The sequence below is a fragment of the Apostichopus japonicus genome, chromosome 5, assembly GCF_037975245.1.
Source record: "Apostichopus japonicus isolate 1M-3 chromosome 5, ASM3797524v1, whole genome shotgun sequence".
NCBI classification, from domain to species: Eukaryota; Metazoa; Echinodermata; class Holothuroidea; order Aspidochirotida; family Stichopodidae; genus Apostichopus; species Apostichopus japonicus.
In genome coordinates this window covers 20,093,179-20,117,047 of record NC_092565.1, presented here as the reverse complement: position 1 = coordinate 20,117,047, position 23,869 = coordinate 20,093,179, and the positions used below count along the sequence as shown (strand labels likewise).

The 23,869-nt window shown below is 36.9% G+C and overlaps 2 protein-coding genes across 6 annotated transcripts in view; both read left to right on the top strand.

Moving 5' to 3' along the window:
• LOC139967980 (clathrin interactor 1-like) overlaps positions 1-15,664 on the top strand; it is a 30,194-nt gene extending 14,530 nt beyond the window's left edge. For 2 of the 5 annotated variants that reach the window (XM_071972236.1, XM_071972235.1), the window contains 6 exons: positions 1,872-1,910; positions 3,912-4,019; positions 6,279-6,323; positions 6,944-7,078; positions 7,605-7,719; positions 8,334-15,664. In XM_071972236.1, coding sequence (XP_071828337.1) covers positions 1,872-1,910; positions 3,912-4,019; positions 6,279-6,323; positions 6,944-7,078; positions 7,605-7,719; positions 8,334-8,653 — 762 coding nt within the window. In that variant the 3' untranslated portion in view covers positions 8,654-15,664. The remainder of the gene's footprint in view (positions 1-1,871; positions 1,911-3,911; positions 4,020-6,278; positions 6,324-6,943; positions 7,079-7,604; positions 7,720-8,333) is intronic. The other 3 variants (XM_071972237.1, XM_071972238.1, XM_071972239.1) reach the window with 3 other exon arrangements.
• Positions 15,665-17,774: 2,110 nt separating this feature from the next.
• On the top strand, positions 17,775-22,608 carry LOC139967979 (uncharacterized). Its single transcript, XM_071972234.1, has one exon. The coding sequence runs from the start codon at positions 18,623-18,625 to the stop codon at positions 19,442-19,444; it is 822 nt and encodes a 273-aa protein (XP_071828335.1). The 5' UTR covers positions 17,775-18,622; the 3' UTR covers positions 19,445-22,608.
• The last annotated feature ends 1,261 nt before the right edge of the window (positions 22,609-23,869 follow it).

The following is a 23,869-nucleotide window of genomic DNA, read 5'->3' as shown; positions in this document are numbered from 1 at the left end:
GTGACCGTTATTTGACTGTCTAGCATATATTTGGAGCCAATACTGACATCCTCTTAAAGCTCTGTAGTCGGTAAGCTTGCAGTACAGTGACTTTCTGTGGATAGTTGTGATAAGTTTTGGGGAAAAAATAGGAAAGGCCATCTGTATTCTCAACTAGTGAAGATAAAAAATATGCCTTAAGGGTTAACAAGCCTACATAGCCTTTTTGTGCAAGGAGTAAATTCACAGACGACATCAGAGCAGGTAAGTGTTAATTATTATCTTTCAGCTAGCCAGACAAAACTGTGCGATTGGGAGCGAGCACACTTTCATGAAGAGTAATGATCATTTTCAATCCTAGATTAATTCAGAAGTGATTTACAACTAAAATAACAATACAAAATCCAAGAGACTGCTTGCATTATTTTGTCAATTAAGCAGTTTTTCTCTCAGACATGTATTTTTTTCTTTTAATTGCTGTGCATGTTTCATTCAACTGTTCTGCCATCTCTACTAACATTTCCTAATGGCCTTACTTTTTTTAATTTTTTTTTATTCACTCAGTACTAAACTTTTTTCTTAATCCAAAGCATCTTTTAATTTTGCTGTCTTTTTTTCAAATTAACCTGTTGCTTTCAGAATATTACTTTGATCGGATTGAAGAACAAAAAAGGTATTGTCTCACTCTGTGTCCACTAGAGGAGTGGTGGTGAGATGGAACAGTTGGGGGTGTGGGGAGAAGGTTTTTTCCAAAATTTGAAAAAAAATTGAAGTCTGATATAAAAAGAATAAACAAGATGCTGCTTTCACCAAGGTATTATGCAGGACATGTTATAAGAAAATAACATGGTCAGAATATGGCATAAACTAACATTTGGTCATTGCAATAGGCTGTTTGCATCTGTGCGTCAGTTATGGTTTGCCAACACATTGAATCAACAGGTTTGAAAATTGTTTTGAGGCATTAACGATACCTACCTTGAACAAGTTTGATATTTCAACAGTCGGTTTTTGGTTCGAAATGTGGTATACGTCCATCTGTACCGTAACATAATAACATACAAGACTGGTCGATCAGGTTTATAACAACAGATGCATTGCACCTTGGTAAATTTATAATTCGAAACAACTTTTAAGGAGACAGGTGTAGGCCTACAATACTGCCATAGCTGAACTGGCTCGTCCTAATTTGCATATGAAAACTCTAGGCAGAAGTCGTTCTTTAACTATGGTCAAGTAGCCAGACAGATTGGCAATAACTTGGTAGAGAATTTGACTATTTTATAACATTCATATTGAACAGGGAATAAAATCATTGTTCTCAATTTGTGGAGTAGTCTTGGGGCTTTATGAATTTGATTTCGTAGATACTATCGAAAATAGTATTTTGCCTGTTCCGTGAAGTACAATGAGATATCAGACATTAACGATTCACTTTTATGAACCAGTTGCTGGTGGTAGGGAATTGTGCTAAGTGTTCCATATTTAATTGCTCATTGCTTTCAGTGTGTTCAGTGTGTAACAAGACTAATGATGCAATTTCACAAACAAAGAAAAGTAGCACCTGGTATGCTCTGTGGTGCCAAGCAATGTCTTTATGTCCATTTTAGTTAGTACAGAATCGCAAATTTATCAGCGTTCCCCTATTTATTTGGATAAAAGAATGATATTCTTACTTTCCTTGAGTAGGTTTACTGGGACCTTTGAAGTTTGCAATACACTAGCTTATAGACTCATTCACTCTTCTAGAACATGTCTAGATATTAAATACGACACATTCTCCTACACCAAAAATAAACGATATCACATATTTGACTGATTGTTTTTTGGTTCCTTGTCTCTATCTGCTTTTGACCTGTGTTTTCTCTTGCTCTTTCCTCACTGACCATCAGTTTACAATGCGCCCTACTCCGACATTTAGTGTGTTCATGGTAGGTCTCTGGAATTGTCCTCTCTGGTTAAATATAAACCATCAATGTCCAGCTTTATTCATCTGATTGAATGCATGTTTGGAAGCAAATACCCCTTCCCCCTTTTTTTCCCCTATATTGTAGAATGATTGAGAAGAGCATGACTAGTATAGCCAGTGTGTGGGGTCAAGTTGGTACCACCCCCCTCCCCCCATTGGCATGAAGGGCAAGTATACACAAGCAGGTATGGATCAAGCTGGTGTTGGGAATGTAAACACCCTTTTCACTTTTCACACGATGGTTCAAAAGCAACAATTCATCAGCAACAATTTAATTTGTTCTTTTCTGTGGGAGGATGCTGACAGAACCCCCTATATGTCGGGGGGGTAGTCGGTTTCTTCGACCCCTGGGCCACACCACCTCCTATAAAAAAAAATCCTGGATCTGACAATGCTTGCATTATTTCAGGCTCTCTGTGGGTAGTACTGACTACTGCACAAAAAAAGTGTTTGATATTACAGCTCTCGAGCCTCTGCGTGAGCCTCTCAAATAGTAACAATGACTTGTGCCTGAAATGCTGTATTGTTATTCTTTAAGCTCGCAATACCAAAAGAAGACTTACAAAAACCCACAAGTTAGATACAATGTCCCATATTTCTGATGATGTGATGTTAGACCATCCACAACTTACTCATTTTGAATTCCTAAAGTTCTATTGGATTCCTTACCATATTATTAAGATTCTTCTAGCAGTCTAGAAGTTCAAAGTGGTTTTCAGAAGTTACACACATTACCAACATATCAAGTGTACAGTGGTCAATTCAACTCTTCTTGTGAAATGGTAGCCTAACACAAATACCTTATGAGGAGATTACACCTAGCCTTTGATTTGCCACGCATAGCGTGTTGAATCCCGGGCAAGTACAACTTTGTGTAAAAATTGTACATTTTAGCAGACGATCGTGAAAAGTTCATTTCACTTTGTATTTTGAAAACATTGATATGGCTTTCTCATTGGTCAGTTGCTGCCTGCATTGTATAGACAGAATATTTGCCGAACTGTTTGTGTTCTGACCTTTACAGTTACTTACGAAATGATGCATTACTTCAACGTTAGGAGTAGCTGTGGATCAGATATCTATCAGACCTAGAAATTCAGGCTATTTAAAGGCCAAAATGCCAGTGAATTTGGCTGTTTGCCAGTAGCACAGTAAAGCACTGGCATGTTTCGGCCAGTAGACACTAGACACATATTGCTTTTGTAGTAATTCAATAAAAGTGCCAGCAGGAATTCGATTTTAGCAAGTAGTTTTTTTTTTAAATTTTTATGCAGTGGCATTTTTTATCCAGTGACCAAAAACTGAACTTCTAGGCTTGTTTATGTCTGTGTATTGCATTCAATAAACTCATCATAATAAACATAATACTATAGTCGGAATACCACATCTGAACATGAACAAACATAGGAAAAGAAACAGTAAACCTCAGGTTTATCCTTACACATGGTTACTATCTAAAGCTATATGCATGGTGTCGTAGATCAGAAAGCTTCTAATGGTAATTCTGGGAGTTTGTTATTTGTTGCATGCAAAGTGGATGTTATTATGACAATTTTATGAAGTCCTATTCATAACATTTTGATTGCCTTGCAACTGGTTGGTCTGTTTGAATGTTAACAGCTTGGTTTTGACATCTCTGTCACTTTTGTGTACTGTAGTGTTGACTCATTCAAGAAGAATATGTGTATGGAAAAAAACAATGCATGCATGCATTTTTAAGCTTTTTGACACATGTGTGGCTTTTATCTGATATAGTGTCTTAGAAATGCATGTACAGTGTGTTTGAACCTCTCAGAAGAAGGAAAGAAAAAATATGGTCTCCTTCTGTTTGTTTTTCATCTTTTAAATTCTCGTATAATGTTTGTGTTTGTGGCTAAAATGGTGGAGGCCGACATTGAAGGAAATTTGTACAGATTTTTGATACTTTTTTCACCCAATCATTCTTGTCTCTTTACATTGCAAGCCGTCTTCCATTACGGACATGAGTTACGTCCCTATTAACCCCCTAGATGGAACTCCCGACTGGAACAGGAACGCACAAACTGTACAAACAGTGCCAATTTACCCTGTGGTATGATTAACACCTAGTATGCATCATGCTTTTGTTGGGAAATTTTCGGTGTTCATGGTCTCCATTTCTCTTTTCCCCAATTCTCCCAGTATTTACTGCATGTGACTGTTTTTGCTTCCCAGGTTGTTGGGTGACACTGACTACTGTATTCCTCAAGGAAGTTTTGGGGCTGTAAAATTTTCAGATTTTAAGTGGCCAAGTGTTCGGTACCATGTTCACCTCTCTAAAGAACCCTTTTGTGTGACAGTGTCAAATACTATTTCTCTCGTTGTTGAGTGCTGTCAATCTGAACAGTGGTTCAACACAAGCAGTTTAGGCACTGTGTCAAAGGTCGGATATTGTGGGGGCTACAGCCTAGCTGTGCTAGTTCAACCTTAGTGCTTCACAGTTTCACACAGTAGGGGTACAACTGGTCTGTGGAGATAATCCCTATTGTTTCATATTGATTCGGCCTTGTTGTAGGGGATTTAGCAGCTGCAACAACTATTAACATCGACACGGTGCCTGGTGGTAGGATATTAAAGGACCTTTTATTAGTTCCTCACTGTTTGTGCATGTTGAACTTTGAAGGTCCCTCAGCATTCTGTTTTTCTTTTCTGAATTCTTTTATTTTCCCAAATTTCTTTTTCTTTTATCCTAATTTCTTAAAATCATATTTGCTCCTTTCCATGAAAGAAAATTCATATTTGGCATCTGGTTATTAAGTATTGTTAATTCAAGTTTCTCTTGAAAGGGTGAGACACATTTCTTACTCATGTCAATATGGCAGTTGTTTGTTGAATTTGTCTTGTATTTCTTCCTGTGATTGGTCATTTTAGGCATGTTGCATTCAAGGATTTTTTCCCCTCCTCTTTCACACCCTTTCACTAAGTTAATGCAAATAACATTTCAACTACAAGTGATACTGCTCATTCCTAGTCATTGTACCTTTTGATTGGACACTGCTTATGGTGTTGGATTTATTTCCAAATAATCATAACAATTCCTTGCACCATCATTTTCATGTGAGTTTACCTTTCCCACTTCCATGAAACCTTTCACACCTGCTTCAGCTCCTGGAGTAATGTGATGTAACATTCTCCATTTTCTACTCATTTTCCTTGGGGGGGGGGAGGGGGCACAGAGATAAGGGATGTCTTGGGAATGTCTGCCTCACAGCCATGTGTGTCTCCCCCTCCCCTCCTCCTTTTTTTTAATAACTGTAAGTTGATTACCTTTTGCTTTATCAAAGTAGTCATAGGTTTGCTTTTCTTCAAAAGTTACTATTTTGTTTTTCACTTAATTACTAAAATTGGTCACCTTAAAGCAGCCAAGCCAACTGAACTGCAATTGATTGAATTACCCCCCCCCCCCCTTGACATATCATTAAAATAAACTAATGATCCCCAACATTTCATCACCTTTTCTTCCATGTTAGTATTAATACCATGTAAACACTAAAACCTTTATAACTTCACAGTTTCACTTCATTGCTTGAAAATGAACTTGACTAGTCAAACTAAAGGCCAACATTGTTTATGGTATCAAGTAACGAATCGGTTGAGGGATGTAGACATTTCAGTTTGGAGCAGACGTTTGTTACATACCTGATCTGCACCAACGACCAATCTTCTGTTTATGTGGTTTTATTTCCATACAGCTATTGTACAGCATATTTGACATAACACTGTCTCATATCGTTGTCATACAACCTCATCATCGGCTGCTGCTGCATGTGCGGTATCTGATGTTCTAGACTGTTGTGAATGTTGAAAACATTTCTTCCTCTGTTTAGGGAGGAGGGGAAGAGGGGGGGGGATGAGCCCTGTCCTCAGTAATTACACCTTTAATTGTCTTAAACGGTATTTTTACAAGTGGCATATGAAATTCCTTTTAACCTCTGGATTGTAGAGTTATGAGTCAAGCTTCGCGTTTTCCCCTGATCGAGTGTTCCATGTCAGTGGAATGTTGATTCTGCTTTTACTTACTGTTGCATTGTGTCGTTTACACGACATTTAATATCAGCGACTTGCTCGGAATTAACAACAACTAAAAAACAAAAACAAGAAATGCATGGATCTTCTCTGCAGTTGCTAAGATGCTTTTATATGTTCCTTAACATGCTTTGAGATAATATTATTAACAAAGTGACTTCTGTACCAGTTGTTACATATTAGTAACTGGTATATCATCATACTAATTGTGTGTGCTTGTATAACGATCCTGCTGCTCTGTTAATGCTTTCAATGCTGTACTAACCATATCATTTATTCACCGCAGCATACGCCAACCATGGTAGACCTTACCAGTCAAAACTCATTCATGGTAAGTGTGCATTACCACTAACCAACCACTTTAAAAATGTCAACAACAATAACAACAACAACAACAAAAATAGATTGTGCAGGAAGTGGAATTATGTAACCACTGAACTTGACTGAAGGCTTGTCATGTGATTTATCTGTTAATGTGCACCGCCATTATGGTAACAAAATACCTTTCGAGGGGGGGGGTCTGGGGATGGAGGGGAAGAGGAAAGAAATTTTTGGCTAGAAAAGAATTCGAACCATTCAAATTCTATCAACTGATCTATCAAGTCTTTAGTTGGTGGCGATCCCTGTATCGATATTTCTTTGTTGTAGCCATCGTTCAGAAACCAGGGTATCTTGCTTATTGTTTAAACAGGGATCATCAACCCATCGCACCCCTGCCCCACCCTTCCACACCCCCCCCCTCGGAATCATTTACTCATTTATTTATTTTTTTATAATAGGAAAGGTAAGTCACATGTCAGCTTCATTGAAACATCAAGTAATGTTTATCGATGATGATAACATAGTTGAATGATCCATTTCAAGTACCAAACGCCATGAGATGATTCCATGATCTCAAGGTGTAAATTTATGTAACTTTTGTAAACAATGTAATTTGTTTTTCTATTACAGGCGATGCAGCCACCGATGATGGGGGGTGTTCCCATGGCTCCTACTGGTGGTATGTCTATGCAACCTATGGCGCCAATGTCCGGCCTGCCCATTACCCCAACCACACAGACAAGTACCAGTACTGTACAATCAAAGGTATTTTATTGTAAACTCTCCACCCTGCAACTTGAAATGAAAACTGTTGTAACATTCTTCAAATATTTTTGTCTTGCCTATTAAAAGCAACTTTCTCATTTAGTTTTTGTTATTTTTGAATTCGATATGAGCATTCCAACACTAATGTAAGTACAGTGTGCATTTCCATCTACAAGTATCAGTGTGGAAGAAGTTGTCACCAAAAATTTGAATATCTGAATAGCACTCTCCATGTGAACAGTTATTATATGGAAATTGGTCATTGTGCCAAATCTTTGAAATCACATGAAATCATTCATTTCTTTGCAAAAATTCATGAGTTTAGATGTGTCACTCTGCTGGATAAGAAGAAAAAGAAAAAAGAACGATTTCAAAATACAGGACCATAAATGGCTCTATGTCCCTTTACACAAACAAAATATTGTTGCCCACTTAGTGACTTTTCTCTGTTCGTTTCTTTCCCCCTTTATTTTTGATGTACATGCTCTTATTTTGGTATCTTTCAATTCTTTTTCCCCCCCCACAGAAGGGGGGAACTATATGGGCGGATTCTAAGGTCAACATTGACATCGATTCTCTAAGCCTTAGCGACAAATACAAGAAGCACCAACAACCTTCAATGAATCAGCTCCAGCAACAGAGTAAGTGTTGTCAACCTTAAAGAATCCAAAGATGACCCATTCATGATTCCACCTGCCTGTCAGGTCTGTGTAAGGTGATACAAGCAGCTTGCACCTGAAGGATAGGATGTGTGAATTAACTGTGCTCTTTACTTACCTGGAGCCTCTCTACTATTGCACTCTCCAATCTAACTGGTTTACAGATTGGTGACACTTTAGCACTACAACACTGCCCCAGCCCAATCACTCCTAACCCCCCCCCCCCCTCTTCCAATGACCTTCCTGGTCTCCACCAGGAAGTGTTACCCAAATTGTTGGTTTTATTTCCTAATGTTTCTTTTTTCATAAGAGAGACCTCTGAAGTAAAAAGTTTGTTTCTTTAGATCTTCTGACTAATACCTAAAAATATTTTAAGAATGGCTTACTCTCATATCTCACGGCATGGAGGAATTTAGTCAAGATGACATGACTTGTGGCGCCCACTCGTTCATAGTGTATTACTCTCCCATGCCCCCAATGAATAGTTTTTGCTGTCCATAAAAAATTGATAGCTTCCAATTAAGAGCTGAATGTGACAACAACAAAAATGCATTGTTGATAACATACATTATAACCTTCATTTTCCCCCATTACAGCGCCACCACAAATGGTTGGTGTGGGTCAAATAAATATGGGAGCACCACAGATGGCACAGAGACAGATGGGGATGGCTATGCCACAACAACAACAAGGCATGATGGGAATGCAGGGCAACATGAGGATGGCACCACAAGGCTACAGTATGCAGCAGCCACCGAACATGACAGTGGGTATGCAACCCGGTATGCCTATGCAGGGCAACATGGGGATGCAGCAGCAACAGCAGCCCATGAGTATGCAATCCCCGATGGGTATGGGCATGCAAGGGGGAATGATGGGGCAACCCACACAGTACGGTGCTTACGGAGCTCAGTGATTTCCGAGGGAGATGCCAGTAGCAGAAGACATTTGGAAATATGAACTACAGACTCATCGCTGCCTATAGAGGTTATGAATTGATGTTACGAGTCAAGGATACTGCGAATCAAAGAATATGAATGCTGCCAAAGGTTGTGTGCACCGCTGCGGGAGAGAGATCGGAGTCGTAGAGACAGACCGAATAAGCCTGACTTCGGTTATTTTGTTCCACAGGGCGCTTTCTCTGTAATCAAGCAATATTAATACACGACAACGGAATTTGTTCGAATCGGTAAAAAAAATTCTTAAGTTTTGACGGTACTTGGGATATTCATTTGGTAAAAATGCTTTAAAAGGTTTCATAAGTTTCCGAATAGATAGGGCAAGGAGGGATGTGTAGAGGGGATGTGTGGGTTGTAACAAGTAAATTTAAACTGGAAGTATTTATATATATTATAACCTAACCTAAATAGCCATTTCTTTTTTTCTAACTTTAAGTGTCATCAGATCTTGATTAATGGAGCCCTTTTCCCTACCACTCATTTGAAGTGCTGCCCCCACTTCCAGGAATATCTCAAAACCTGACAAAGGTGATCCCAGCATTTTATGTAAATTATCAAGATTTACTGGTGCCCAAATTTGCATAAATTACGCCTATTCATATGCACTCGTACCATCCAAATAATAGATTTAAAAATTATATCAGAATGCTGTGTAGATTGTGCCCATCCAAACCTAACCCTGTTTTAGTATTGCCGGGGGCAGACAATAAATGATAGTTTAGAATGCAAAATACTGATAATTGAGGTGGTTTGTCCAGTACCACCTCCCCCCCTCCCCATCCTACCCCAAGAAATGGTTGTCTCCATGACACTTGATAAAATATTTTCATTGGCCGAAAAAAAAAAAAAATTAAAAATTGTTGTCAAGCTATATGCCTAAAATCTCACTGACAAAGATTTTTCTTAATGTTTGTGTGGATATCATTTCAATTTATTTCATGCATAATTTGTTGACATTTAATCCTGCTTGTTTTATTCCACCGCCAAGCAAAAATCTGTATCATTTTAAGCTAGAATCATGTGACTGCCTATTTTTTGTGTATAGTTTACTCTGTCTGTGTATAGTTTAGTTTGTTTTTATGCAAACTCCACCTTACCTTGTCTCAATCTGCAAGGTAGTTTTTCATTATTATGTTTCGTCGTTTTTTTTTTTTTTTTTTTCTTTCTTTTTCATCCTGAGAAAACCTAGAAAATGCCCTAGGGCATTTTTAATCTGGTGTGAATATCATGTCACAGGCTTAAATATTGTTGTTATATATAATTTTTTTTTTCTTTTTGAAATTCAAAAGTGGATGCAATGTATATTGAAATTTTATTTAAAGACAACGCAGACTGCTTGGACGGAGTTTTGATCATTGCGTGCGATTCATATCTAAACATCATTGCGATTCCCATCAAGTTTTCATCGTTATCAAAATGCTTGGTACTTTGTTATTAAAGGTTTGTCAGGTAATCTGAGGGGGAGGGGGGGTTGCTTTTAATCATAGAATTCAAAGTCATCTATAGTCATTGCTAAAGCAAGCACCGGTCTCTTCTGGGAAATTTCAGTTGTTGATGTTGGTATACTGGGCAATGTACTATCTTGAAGACCAGAAAAATACCTCAAAATTTTAGTATTTCTTGAATTTTGAGTTTATCTCAATCTATGAGATCTGGGTCATTTTCTTGTTTCCTCCCTGCCCTTACAGATTGTTTGGTTTGGGTGTCATTCTATGAATGGTTAAACCAAACAACTTCTTAGGATATGGGAGAATATAAGGAACTCACTTTAGCATTCCTACTAAATTAAGTTCAAATCTCAAAACTGTAGACCGATGCTCACCCAATCAGTTGGAACACAAATTATTTTTTAAGTACAAAGAAAGTTGTTTCATTTTCTGAAGAAAAGAACAGATTAAGCTGATGGTAGAATTGCGATGAGATTATTATTATGATTATTTTTTTGGAAAATGTTTATGGGACCTAGGATGTCTGAATATTCAGTCTACCACTGCACAAAACTCATTTCTTTGGAATCTGGAATGGGTCTTTTTTTTTTTTTTTTAAAGCTTTTGAAGGTTGCTTCCTCTGAAAATAATCCTCATTTAAATATCATTTAGCCGTATTTTGTAAGAACGACCAGTCAAATGTCAATCAAGCAGTAACGGAAATCTTATCCGTCCGTTTTGAGATGAAATTTTGAAAGTTGACACAATAATGGTAATGAATAAAAAAAGGTCAGAAATCTTGAAAAACATTAAAGGAAGTGTTTATGGAGAATATGAAATCCATTTAGTGTGGACGTGGTCTAAGTGTCAAATTATATACATCTTGTTATCAAAGTATCAAAAAGTTGGATTTTTTCAAAGTTAGAGAGAGATGAGGTATCCTTTGTTCCACTTTAGAAATATAGGTAAGATATTGGCCCAAAAAAATTGTAGCTCTCCTTAAATAATGCAAAGTATATTCAACTTTGATTGTTCTTCCATTTTGGAAAAAATAATTTTTAAGTGTTTAACTTTCGTTAAAGATGCAACAATTGATGTCACTGCAAGAATGTTAAATGGTTGTGGAGGGGTAAGGTTGGAGGGGGAAGGGAAGGTGTTAAAGGAGAGAAAGGTTATTGGTTTTCATATATAGTGGTTATTTTCTCTTACAAATTCTGAAGTTGTAACATTAGAAAAGAACTTTTTGAAGTGCTATGGTATTTTTTTGATATAATGACTGAAATGAATTTACCCTTACCTTTGAGGTTCACATTTATTGCTTCTTTGAGAGAAATACTATTTTGCTTTTTACTTTGTTGGAAGTGTCAGGGTGTTTGCTCTACGCACCCCGTCTTGAGATAGTTTACACTCTCAGTAGGGTACACAATGAAGGACAATAAACCACATAGAATTGAAAGTAGTCAGATAAATAAATAAGTAAAAAACTGCAGTATTGAACTAAAATAACGTCATGGCAGACAAAAAAAAACATTTATTTTATTGATATATTAAAACTGATTGAAGTATCTCTGTGTCAAACATATTCTCAGATAGTAATAGTCTTGATTATGGCCATTCAAGGCTATTTTAACATATAATGTCAAATGTGTTTTTTGCGGTTTAAGTACTTAACCAAATTTATATAACCCAATGGTAACAAAATCAGGAATGTGTATTTTTGGCAAACTGCGGATAAAGGTGGTGACCTAGGTTGATAGGTGAAGGGAAAAAAAATTCAATGAGATAAATTAAAGATTGTCAATGTTTGACCTGCATAATTATATGGAGAGTCCTCTGTGAGAGGTTAGGGGGGGTATGCTTTCACGACCCTTGGGTGTAAGAAAGTCACATTTCAGATTTTCAGATTATTTAAAGAATCAGGCCATATCACCCTCTGGGCAGCAGTTCTTTAGAACATGACCAAACTCGGTCAGCTGGTGGGTTGGGCACGCTTGAATGCTTCGACACATCCTAAGTATGTCATGTCTATCCCCTGATAGGAAACAAACTGTCACATCGTCACATTTCATGGCTGTTCTTGTCTCTCTTCATTCTCTTACAACCCTTTTCAATTTCACCTCAATCCTAACCACCAGTGCTCATTAATATCTGGAAGCTACCTCCAAGCCACTGGTATTTAAGAAAGAAAAAAAAAGTGCCATTAACAGACAGTGTACTGACATAGGATTAAAACATACTGACTAGAATGTGAAGGTTGATTTCTTCCCCAAGGGTAGTTTTCCCTTTTTTTTTATTTCCTTGTCCATGGCTAGCAAGTTATTTAATTTCTGTTTCTGTTCATCGAGTAAGAACAGGACATGCAATTCATTTTCCCTATCCCCTGCTGTTTCTATTCAACAGTTTATTTATCTTTGAAACCGAGTAACGACCATTTAGGTAAACATTCCTGTGAGAGATACAATCGTTTAATCACCCCCGGTAGCCCCCCAAAAGTCCTTGTCAGTCCTATCTTTGGCCTGGATATCTCTATTATTTATTGTTTAATAAATGTATTACTTTTAAAGCATCCTACCCTCCCCCATCCCCCAATCTTAATAAATTACTATGTTCTTCTTCATTGCATGTTAACATCTGTAAGACTAGAAGGGTCAAATCTGAGAATATCAATGCAAAATTGTTAAAGGCAGTATAGAGAATTTTTTGTGGAAGCTGTAAATGTGTGTGCCTTAAATAGATGGCACTGTTTGTGAAATGAAATAAGTAAGTTACACATATTTGCTTAAAGTGTCTTCTTTCAAAAAAAACCAGTGCATATCCTATTCTGGCTAGCAACAAAAACAAGTTAACTTCTATGAAATGGTAGCAAATGAGGTGACCAGATTGTTAATTTATCATAGCATATTTGAGATCAAGATGTTTGAATGAGCTTCTCTCTACATAAGTTAGGTCACCACTTCAATTTAATACTGACGTGTGAAACATCTAACCCTACAGGTTGTAAAGTTATTGCTAGAAACATTCCATACTAACACACTCCAAAAAAACCAAAAAAAAATATTGGATAAACCAAAATCGTTTTGTGAAGTGTGTGAAAAAAAAAGTAAAAAATAGAGCTGGAAGTTGGCTATGTAGGAAAGCTTGAGGTTGTGCATCTTGCAATACACTGTCTTCTGTTTATATGTTATTATTAGCAGCGACGGTGGACGACAAAGAGTTTCAGAATCGTACAGGGAAAGGGTTCAATTAGATTGTGCAGTGGGTCTTTGATAGTGCTTAGATGTAGGTGTTAAAAAAAAAGTCAAACTGACGGTTTGACAGAAGCGTAAAAACGTTCGGGGAAGGTCGTCGTGGAGTCGAAGCGACTCTGGAGCGTTTATAGAAGAGAAGATGATAGGAAATGTTGGTAGTGCAAATAGAAGATATATATGGAAGTGTAAATGAATTTATCTGTATTAATGGTTATTTTTAGAGCATATTTTAGGTTTATGTTTAACACTCCTAGATAACAGGGAAAGTTAATAGCACGTTCAAGTCCATTATAATGCATTCATGTCACTTTTCACTTATATTCAACTTGTTTTTTTTTCTTTTTTTCCATCTGCCCCCCAGAGAGGGTGAACTTGATCATGTTTAATTATCTTGGTTTGTTAAATCAGTTTAAGAGTCCGTCTCTTTTATTTATGATATTTCTATTTTTTTCTTTGTTATTGTTATTGTTAATAATAAAATATGTCTTAGTTTTGAATGCTGCCAAATATGGGCTTATGATTAAAACTCGTCAGAAAGATGATTTCTCAAATCTCAGAGAGACAAAATATGAATATAGAAACTTATCAAGCTGCTCATCTACTGCAAGAAGCCTGTGTAGGTACATATATACTTCAAAAATTTCATTTTTGGACCAACTTTGAAAGATATTACAGTATGAAGAGCAAATTTGCTGAGCGAGATAAACCTGTATCAACCAGTGTTTCAAGTTTGAGGAAAGAAAGGAACATTTTTAAGAACAATTACCAGTGGCTTTATAATTTCAACCTTGTCGACAGATTCATTCATTTAATGGTTTCCATCTCTTCAATGGTGATAAGGTCAGAGTGGGTCAGTTCATACCTCTTTGCCAATCAGATGTATATGAAAATGAAAATGAAAAAAAAAAAAATTAAGGAAACCTAAAACTTGTTGATTGTGGAAGGAAGTCTGCAGCAAAAAAATCACATAATTTTTTAACTCTTCATTCGAACACAAAAAAAATATGATTTAAGTCAACCCCAGAGGAGTATTAACTAACTTGTTTTTACTTCTTCATCCCATCCTCTGAATTGTGAACTTACAGTTTTTTGTGGGAAATTTTGACGATTTCTTTTGTTTTGTGTTTGAAATTTGCTCCCGTTTTATATATATAGATTTTTGATAATAAAAAAAAGTGATGTAGAGTTTTATGATAAGATTAGGTAGAAACTAAGGTTGTTCAATTGCATATTGTTCCCAGCTGGTGTAATCAGTTTGGTTGCCATGGGTAACCTTCACAGTATGCTGTGAGTAGTCACATATTGATTACAACAGTAACTTAATAGCTGTTCACATGTGTGAACAGTTCACTAGTTGATATATGTTACCATCATGTGAATGCTTCACTAGATGATATGATGATGTGAACCGTTCACCTGTTTAAGTTATTATCATAGAAGTTTGGTTAATTCACCTGTTAATTTGACCATCATTTGAGTGGTTCACTACTGAAATCATCATCATCATCACCATGTGAACAATAGATGGTATCAATCCTATTATTAGTTCACTGTTTGAGTATCATGTGAATATTTCACTTATTGATATCATCAAGTTCACTAGTTTATCAGCCCTGTTAAGTTCACAATTTTGACATTTGCTACTATGTGAAAATTTCATGATTTAATGATATCATCACAATGTGAACATTTCACTTATTGATATCAATTCTGTCAGCGGTTCACTATTAGATATTACTACAATGTGAACCGTTCACAGTTTGACATCATCATGTGAACACTTCACTAATTGGTATCGATCCTGTTCACAATTTCACTATTTTTATGCGAACAGTTCACTATTTGATATTAGCATCACATGTTAGCGGTTTTATTCAGCCTGTTACCACATTAACAGCACTAACAGCGGCGGTACAGATTCGGTCACTAGACTGTATTGTCAGGTGAGCTGTTTGTATACCAATTATTTAAACTTTTATATGTGAACCATTGATATAAGTGGAATTAACCACCATCCATGGTGGAGGAGGGCTGCTGCTTCCAAGTTCATCTCGGTGACCATATTATTCTGTAGTAGTATTCTTGAATGAACAGGGAAAGATTAAAGTAATTTCACCTCCTATAACATATCAGATATGCTTAAAACATCCATATTGTTTATTACACACAAAATAACACTGATATACTTTATTTTTTACTGATATTCATGATCGATATTGTAAGGAATTGTAAATTTTATGGAATATGGGAATCATTGATTAAAGCAAATATTGTATAGAAAAAGTTAAAAACATTTTTCCTGCCTGTCCTTGTCTTCTTTCCATCTGTCACGGTAGCTTGATGAACAAGTTGGTAAATTTAGTGAAATATTGTACCCTTTATAGTAAGTATGTGACTTGCAACAAAATATCAGATTACTTTCCTATATGAAAAAGGTTGGGCGAGGGTGTTACACACAACCCACCTACCAACCTCTTGGATACGCGTTAGGAAACTGGGGATGTAAGAAAATAAATTAATTGACGGAAAATTCTCAGTTCTTGGAATTGTAGCATCATATGTCATTAAAAACGCACACACCATTTTCATCCCATAGTTAGTAATTACCAGAATTGAGCTGAGTCCACTTCTACTCATACTTAGCCAAGTGCGATGGGTCTTATCGACAAGTGTCAAGGAATTAAGAGGCAGGCGTGTAATAGTAGCACCCATTTCCTACTCCTGGGACCCCCAATTAACGTCCCCATCCGACGGACGAGAGTGCACGGTGTACCTTAGCATGTAAATGAAAAGCCTACGCGGCACTCATTAGTTCCAGGCGCTCATCCAACCATATGTACTGAGTAGCCTTCCGGTGATTGGACGAGACCCGTTAAAATCAACGTGATATGTTCGTAGGCAAACTGCCACTTCACCACAAAATACCAGGACGCCTTAACCGTGGTAGATTGGTTAATGTCTGCTAAAACCCGACGTAGGCGTAAGCTTACGACCGGAAATGCTTTACTCGAATAAGGATTAAACGTTTTGTAAACATTATTACTCCGGCCTCACTCGCTAGTTATCTGTGATTTATTTCTAGATTTCTCCAGCCACTGTTTGTCGACGTGAGGATCTATACCGCAAATAAGAGACCGTAGTGCAACTGTCTTGAGCGGAATGAGAAATTGGTCATCTTCCATGAGGTCAATGGTGCAAATATGCTACTATGAAATATGAACTGGGGAATTGTTGTAGTTCGTAATAAGACAACTTGTGAATTTTGTGGACCAATGTTTCTGAACACTTGCGCTTAGACCTAACATACGTAGTGTCTAAATATATTGTCTCAGAATGCACTATATGACATCTAATACTTTGTTTCCCTGAGGAGGATGCCACCAGACCGCTCCAGCCATGGTAGTCGGCTTCAACGACAGGGTCACAACCTCTCCTTTATAAACTCCTGGATCCGCCACTGCCACCCATCCCCCTTTACTTTAATAAGTTTTGCATATGAATGTTGGTGTACCTTGCCTCAAGGGTTACCCTTGACCCTGAGAGCTGATAGCCACCTTTTCTCATCTGGCTATTGAATCATCTGGCACTTGTTAAAATTAATGTGATTTAAGACGATCAATACAAGGATGAATCTATACTGGTATTCTAATCCAACTATTTTGGTTGTAAATACCAAACAAGACCCAAAGAGAAAACAACGGCTAGGGAAGATCATATGTCGTCGCCTATGTGTGACTTCAAATCATATTTCATAAAGTCATCGGTATGACACCTAATGTTTTTAATTCTATTCTTTCGAATTTGGTCCTTCAACAATGAACATTTTCCTCGTATACTTTATGAAGAGTAGTTTCGTTAGTTCAAAGTCACTGAATAGAAAGTTCGTGACTATAAGCAGCCTAATGTGTTTGTTCGTATATTAATCACGGATACAAAAATATATACATATATATTGGTTATAATTTCTGTACCAGGGTTTGTTAAAAGACGACCGTCGTGGGCCAAATCCAACCCGCGAAAGTTTTCAATGTGACCCGCTAAAAAGAAAAGAAAACAAACAGAATATGCTCAAAAACTTGTATAGCCTTCTAATTGGCTTACTAGAACCCGAAGACCTACTTAAGCATCTCACGTCGACCTTACTTGCATATTGCTTAGATAAGGTATATGTTTGGTTACGGTATAGGCCTAGATCTAGTGAGATTTGTATGTTTTTCTCCTGTTCTTTTTCTCTCTTTTTTATCTTTGTTGTCTTATTTTCTACCGGTCTTCGTAGAAATTAATTAAAGCCGTTGCTCGATACCTTTGTAGTCCCTGTTAGTAAACAAAGGAAGATACGCGGATGACTGACTTGAAGTCTCACCGTTTTGTCTACTACAAGCCAGTTCGAATCATTTCATTCCTTCCTCCAGGCATCCCAAATACCACAAGAGGTTGCGCGGATATTTATACCAATGATATCAGCGAAGCATTGAACTTATTTTGACACAACAACGACATCGTCTGCCCTATTACAAAGAGACTAATAACCAAACAAAAAAGGCGGGAAAAATATCTACCGTAGACGGTACGAACTCAATTAACCTTACATACAACAAATACAGATATGCCATTTATAAAGTATGGTTAGAAATAACAGAGAAGAAAGACGACAAGGGGAAGGTTTTGACGTTCGTATCAAGGTGCAACTCTTCCTTGTCGTAACAATCTGCGGGTAATTAGCTTCAACGAAAGGAGACCTTGGCGGCGGCAGCGGAAATAGTTTCACTGATAAGTGTAATGGAATTTAACTTGAGTTGAAGAAACGTCAGGGACGGACGACTCTTGCTATCTAAACTCTGTCGAGAGAGTTAGCTCTAGGAATCTCGAACACGCGGGTGACCAAACTAGGAGACGCTGCCTTCGTAGTTCTATTTTACTCTGCGTTGGAGGTTCATTGTATCTTTAAACTGTGATATCATTTCGAGTCTGCAGGGATAAATACATAACAACAGATCGACCAGGAAAATATATTTTTACTTCCACATAGATTCTGGTGGTTAGAATTGAGTTGTTTGACGATGAATTGATGCCTTTTCAGTTCACAGTGGATTTTTTAGTGTGTCGTTCAGTGGCTTTACCAGATACTTCCCGGATTTACGATTAAATTTCGAGTGGAAGAAAGAAATAAATCAATTTAAATTGTAAACGTGGATTTCTATAACAGAGAATTCTTTCTAGCTTTGGTGAAGACTTGTTGGATCTAAGAAGGATGAATATCGAGATTAAAATACCGTTCTCACACCCAAGGGTGGAATACAGCATCAGCTCTGATACCCAAGGGGTCCAGATCATCCCATCGGTCCAATCTGGGCCACCGGTACCACAAATTACTTTCCCGCCTTCAGGAGCGTCTACACCGGTCAAGAGACAGAGCATCACATCGATTGCTAGCTCAACGCCAGAAACATCCACGGTGACCAGGACAACTCAAAAACGCACTTCAACAGAGCGTAGGTATGAAGTGAAACCGACCCTGTACCAAGGCTACTACATATCACCTACCAGCCCGACGCCCCAGATCACCGTCAACACCTCTGGAGCTAGTTCCCCATTCGTTCAGGTCCAGCCGTCGCCAACATCCCCTCCGATCAACTCTGGTCCGCCGGTAATCGCGAACAGCGAACGACAGGCTAGCAGAGTAGAGTATGACAACCAGAAGTTCTCGGTCACCTTGGATGTTAGTCAGTATCGTCCAGAAGATATCGAGGTCAAAGTAAAAGATAATAAATTGACCGTTCGAGCGGAACACAAAGAGGGCACCGCAGAGACGGGATACGTACAGAGGGAGTATTTTAGACAGTACACCCTACCAGAGGATGTTGATATACGTCAAGTTAGATCTTACCTATCTGAAGATGGTATGCTTAGCCTAGACGCTCCTCGTCTTCAACTTATCGACGCCGGGGAACGAGTTATACCGATTCAAATACGTCCCCAATCTAATGACGCTGGCTCGCTGTCCCCAAAGGGTCCATTTGTTGAAGAAGTAATCAGTGATGCAGAATCTTTAAGATCTTCCGTCAAGAAATGATGATGAAAATCTTATCACGCATCCCCTTGGACCGCTATATAGAAAAATTTGGAAATATTTGGAGAAAGTATATACGCACTTAATTAAAAGAAGAACAAATACCATACGGTATTTTTTATTACTACTTTGCCTAGAAGAAGAAGAAAAAGAAGAGGAAGAAGAAGAAGAAGAAGGGGAAAAACTTAGAAGAGGAGAAGAAACGTTATCTTTCAATTGTCAAAAGTTGATTTTTAGCTTTAAATTAGCGATCTTGATGCTTTTGAAAACAGCCTAGCATAGAGAGAAAAAAATATGGATTTCTTTTTGATACACGAGTTCAGCTTTCCTGCATCGCTTCCTTAGTGCTTACAAATCATGGAAGCTGAAGCCTGACGCTTTTTTTCTTCTTTTTATTCAGTCTGCATGTTATGGCTCATAAGGATACAGTCACCCACTGAAAGACGCCAAATGTGGGACGAGTCTTTTAAGTACTAAAATGGAATCCAACCAATAGGTGCACGGAGTGTCTGTGTAATATTACAACTATATTTTACTCATACTTCGCTACCCTAGAGACACAGAAAGAACCCTGACAAATCATATATGTGTCATTTTATGACTTGCAGCGTCTGCATAATGTGGTTTGCATGTGTGTGTTTCATTATGAACAACCAACGGTTTATCTATACGTTAGGGAACAATAAGTTGATCACCATAGGATGCACATCATGTTTACATGGGCTTTAATGATAATCGCTGCAATATCGGCCTATGGTCTGTAGAGTACGTTATCTCACCTCTCGACAACTGGTACGATTTGAGAAGCTGTACTTTGATGCATGATGTGTACACATTTGAATGACATGTTCTTGTCATGATTTTGAGTGTAGGCTAAGTCCTTATTGGAGTCCTTATATTTTGGTTTCGTATTTCAAACTTCAATTAGCTACTGTTAATTTTACTTATCAGTAATAATTTCGTAAACTGTCGAATATGCTTGCATTTGTGTATAAAATATCATCGATACGTCGAGTTAGGCCTGTCAGAAGAAGAAGAAGAAAGAGCATAATTTTGAAACATTGCAATTGAAAACAAGTTTATACCAATGTTACGTAACCCTCTGTCTAGTTTGCCAAATATTGAGTTTGGTTGAATGATAGATTTATCCTTTACCTTACAACACTGATATCCGACTATACTTAAAATACGGTACACTAGATTTCTTAAAACATTAAAAAATGTGTCTCAGAAGTTGTTTTTTTTTCCACTATTCTTTGGTTAACCTATTCGTTGAACTTCATATAGAAATAGAAATTTGGTAAAACACTTAAATATTATATTAACGTCTCTTGTTAGACAAACCAATAACAAATATCACATAGGCCCTATCAATATAATGTCGTTTCCAAAATTTTCTCCTATAAAACTTTCACTCGAACAAACACGTGCCAAGTATTTTGCTAAAAGTAGTATTGACAGAGAAATTGATATTATGTTGAGTGATAATTCATGAGTTTGTTTACGTTAGAAGAAAAAACAAACAATTTTCAGGCCTGAGTTTATCAATAATAATTGTACATATAGTCTACCGTACATAACACCTTTGTCTCTAATAAGACTTGTAGCTGACCTCCCTTAATTTAATCCACATCTCTGATGATTGATTAATTTCTAAAAACACATTCTAGGAATTTCACGCCCAGCGGGTTGCCTCGTCGGGGTACGACAGCAAAGTTAAGTATTTAACTTATAACTGGAACGTCGCTCTAGATTTTCTCTGTATACGCTATCAATGAACAATTGATCTTGTGTATAGGCATATAGATATAAGGAATAATATTTTGGGGGTATATTGGCATTTGAAACATTACCGTTGTGTTACTAAATTCCATGTTGTTTTTATTACGTCACGCAATGAATGTAATTAGTGCGTGGGTATTAATGCCGTAAGTTTGGAAGCAGAAGGATATTAAGAATTTCATCGTGCTAATAGCATAGACTTATTAAACAGTCGTTCTGTTAGTAGAAGGTATGTCTTTTATTAGAAGCAAATTTATTTTTGTAATATATACGCCTATAGGATGACCGACAAACCTGTTCTTCAGATGTCAATATTTATTTGAGATAACCGCCTCTGATTTTCAGTAGCCCTAGAGGCCCATTGTAAGGGATTTCTTCAAGATGGACGGTCTTTGTCCGTCGCTTTTAATTAGTATCCCTTATTTGAAAAATTTAAAAATCTGTTGGTTTGGTTTGGGTAGTAGTCCCCCCCCACCCTCCCCCATCCAACCCCTTCCTCCCCATATTCCCCTTCCAAATTCACACCCCTGCATTTTCGCGGATGTCTTTAAAAGTATCATTAAACTGGTTAAGATTTCTAGTGGCACAGAACTAGTGTCGTTTTTTATATTTCATAAAGTGTTTGAATTTTGTGTCTGTTTATTATTATTGTTGTCGTCGTCTATTATACTGAATTTCTTCCTCCGACATACTGTTCAAACTTAGATTTGATAAAATATGTTAATTACAAGAAAAACCACTACCGGTATATCGCTTATTGAAATCTTGAAGTATGGGTTTCCTCCATTTTTTAAAAATTATTATGACTATTTTTGGGGTTGTTTAAGATTTACCAGTCTGTATATTTTGAAAGTCTTCAAATTAAATTGTATAAGTATAAGTTTATCCTTGATGTGTTTCATTTGCCTTGATGGTTACTTGCGTCATTCTAAATACTGCAATGATCATTGTAAAACCATATCAATTTTTATGTCCCTTATATCTTCCTGTGGGTTAGTATTATCCTCAAAGTATCATAACAAAAATTAGCTGTAACTAAATTTCCAAAAGACAAATAAATTTTACAGTAAATTTCCTTACACTTTTGTTACGTTTATGAACATCCTTTCTAATGAAATGTTGAATATGAAGAAATAGTTATATTTAAACGAAAACTTTAAGGCATAGCGAAGTTATTTATTTATTTAATTTCTGCATACAGGCATCCCTGAATTCATAAAAACTTCAAATAACATCATGCTTGATAGTAATTTCATGGAAATTTTTTTGCATGAATCGTGCTACCTGTTTTTATTTTATTTTTATGTTTGCTTCATTTTGAATGCTGTTGCAATTTGATAAAAGAGAAAGAAATTCTTAAATATAATTTAGTTTCCAAATCGAGATTATATTTTCTTTTCATATTCTTTTCATATTTTTATCACTTTATATTTCGTTTCAAAGAGTTCTGATATGAGTGTACACGTCAATCACTCATAGGAACATATAACACACCGACGGCCCCCATAGTAATACCATTAACCTTTAATTACCTGTATATTCCTCCATGCACTTAATGCCACCACGCATGCGCACTTAAAATCTTATAAACTTCTACTTCTTATAGACCAAAGCAGCTGCTCTTGCAATCCCCTCTCTCTCTCTCTCCTGCTGTTTTCTTAATTATAAAGGTGTTGCTCAAACGTATGCAGTTTTATCGTTGAAAAGCATACCATATAGGCATGTAGTGAATATAATTTAAAAAAAAACAATTAAATTGCTATTCACTACACACTGTTACTGATTTTTTACATGTTTAAGAATTTCGCTACATAATATTCATATCATAAAGAAAAAAAATGTCTGCAAAGTATTTCTTATATCAATCCACCAAACAAGACCAATTTAGCCTTTACCTAACAAAAAGATAGCCTACTTAAATTACAAACATAAAGTTGTACAACTGTATATAGGGCCTGCGTTAAGCAATCTCTCCTTGTCTACGTTATGGTTAACATTGTGTAACTGAAACCAACGTTACCATACTATGAAGATCGATCCGCCGCTTCTATTCATATATATGATAACTTGAACCTCATTATTCGTATCTTAACGACATGTATAGGAAACATGTATGATAGTTAATTTCTGGAATGCGTGAATCACGACCTGATAAATTTTTCAATGAGTTTTATGTTTTTCATTGGTGCAACATTATAATAGTATCATATGCACTATACCCTTTGAGACTTTGCAGACTATAGGCATACATCTGTAACGCAGTGCATCAAAAATAACACATCCGAGTCGGTGACCGTCTTCATGTTATTATTACCCTTTGCATGTACCTCCGTATGTTATGATGAACAACACTGCCGTCTAGACAGCGGTATAGGTTGTATAGTTACTCTGTTGGTATACCGTGGTAGGATACGGTACCTATAAGTGGCCTCATTGCCAATGTAAAACGATAGAGTTACTTCTGGGGGGAAATGCTGCTTAGCCTACACGACCATATTTAAGGACAAGGCTGCACATCCTCCTTCTAACATTGTTTAAATTTTTTAAAGGCATAAATCTAGAAAAAAGCTTAGGCAAGTATTAACATGACAGAAACAACAATAGGCTGCTACATCATGCCTGTGAACAGTAGCTAGCTCTGGTATA

Coding starts and splice junctions, on each gene's coding strand:
- LOC139967979 (XM_071972234.1), top strand. CDS start 18,623: ATGAATATCGAGATTAAAATACCGTTCTCACACCCAAGGGTGGAATAC.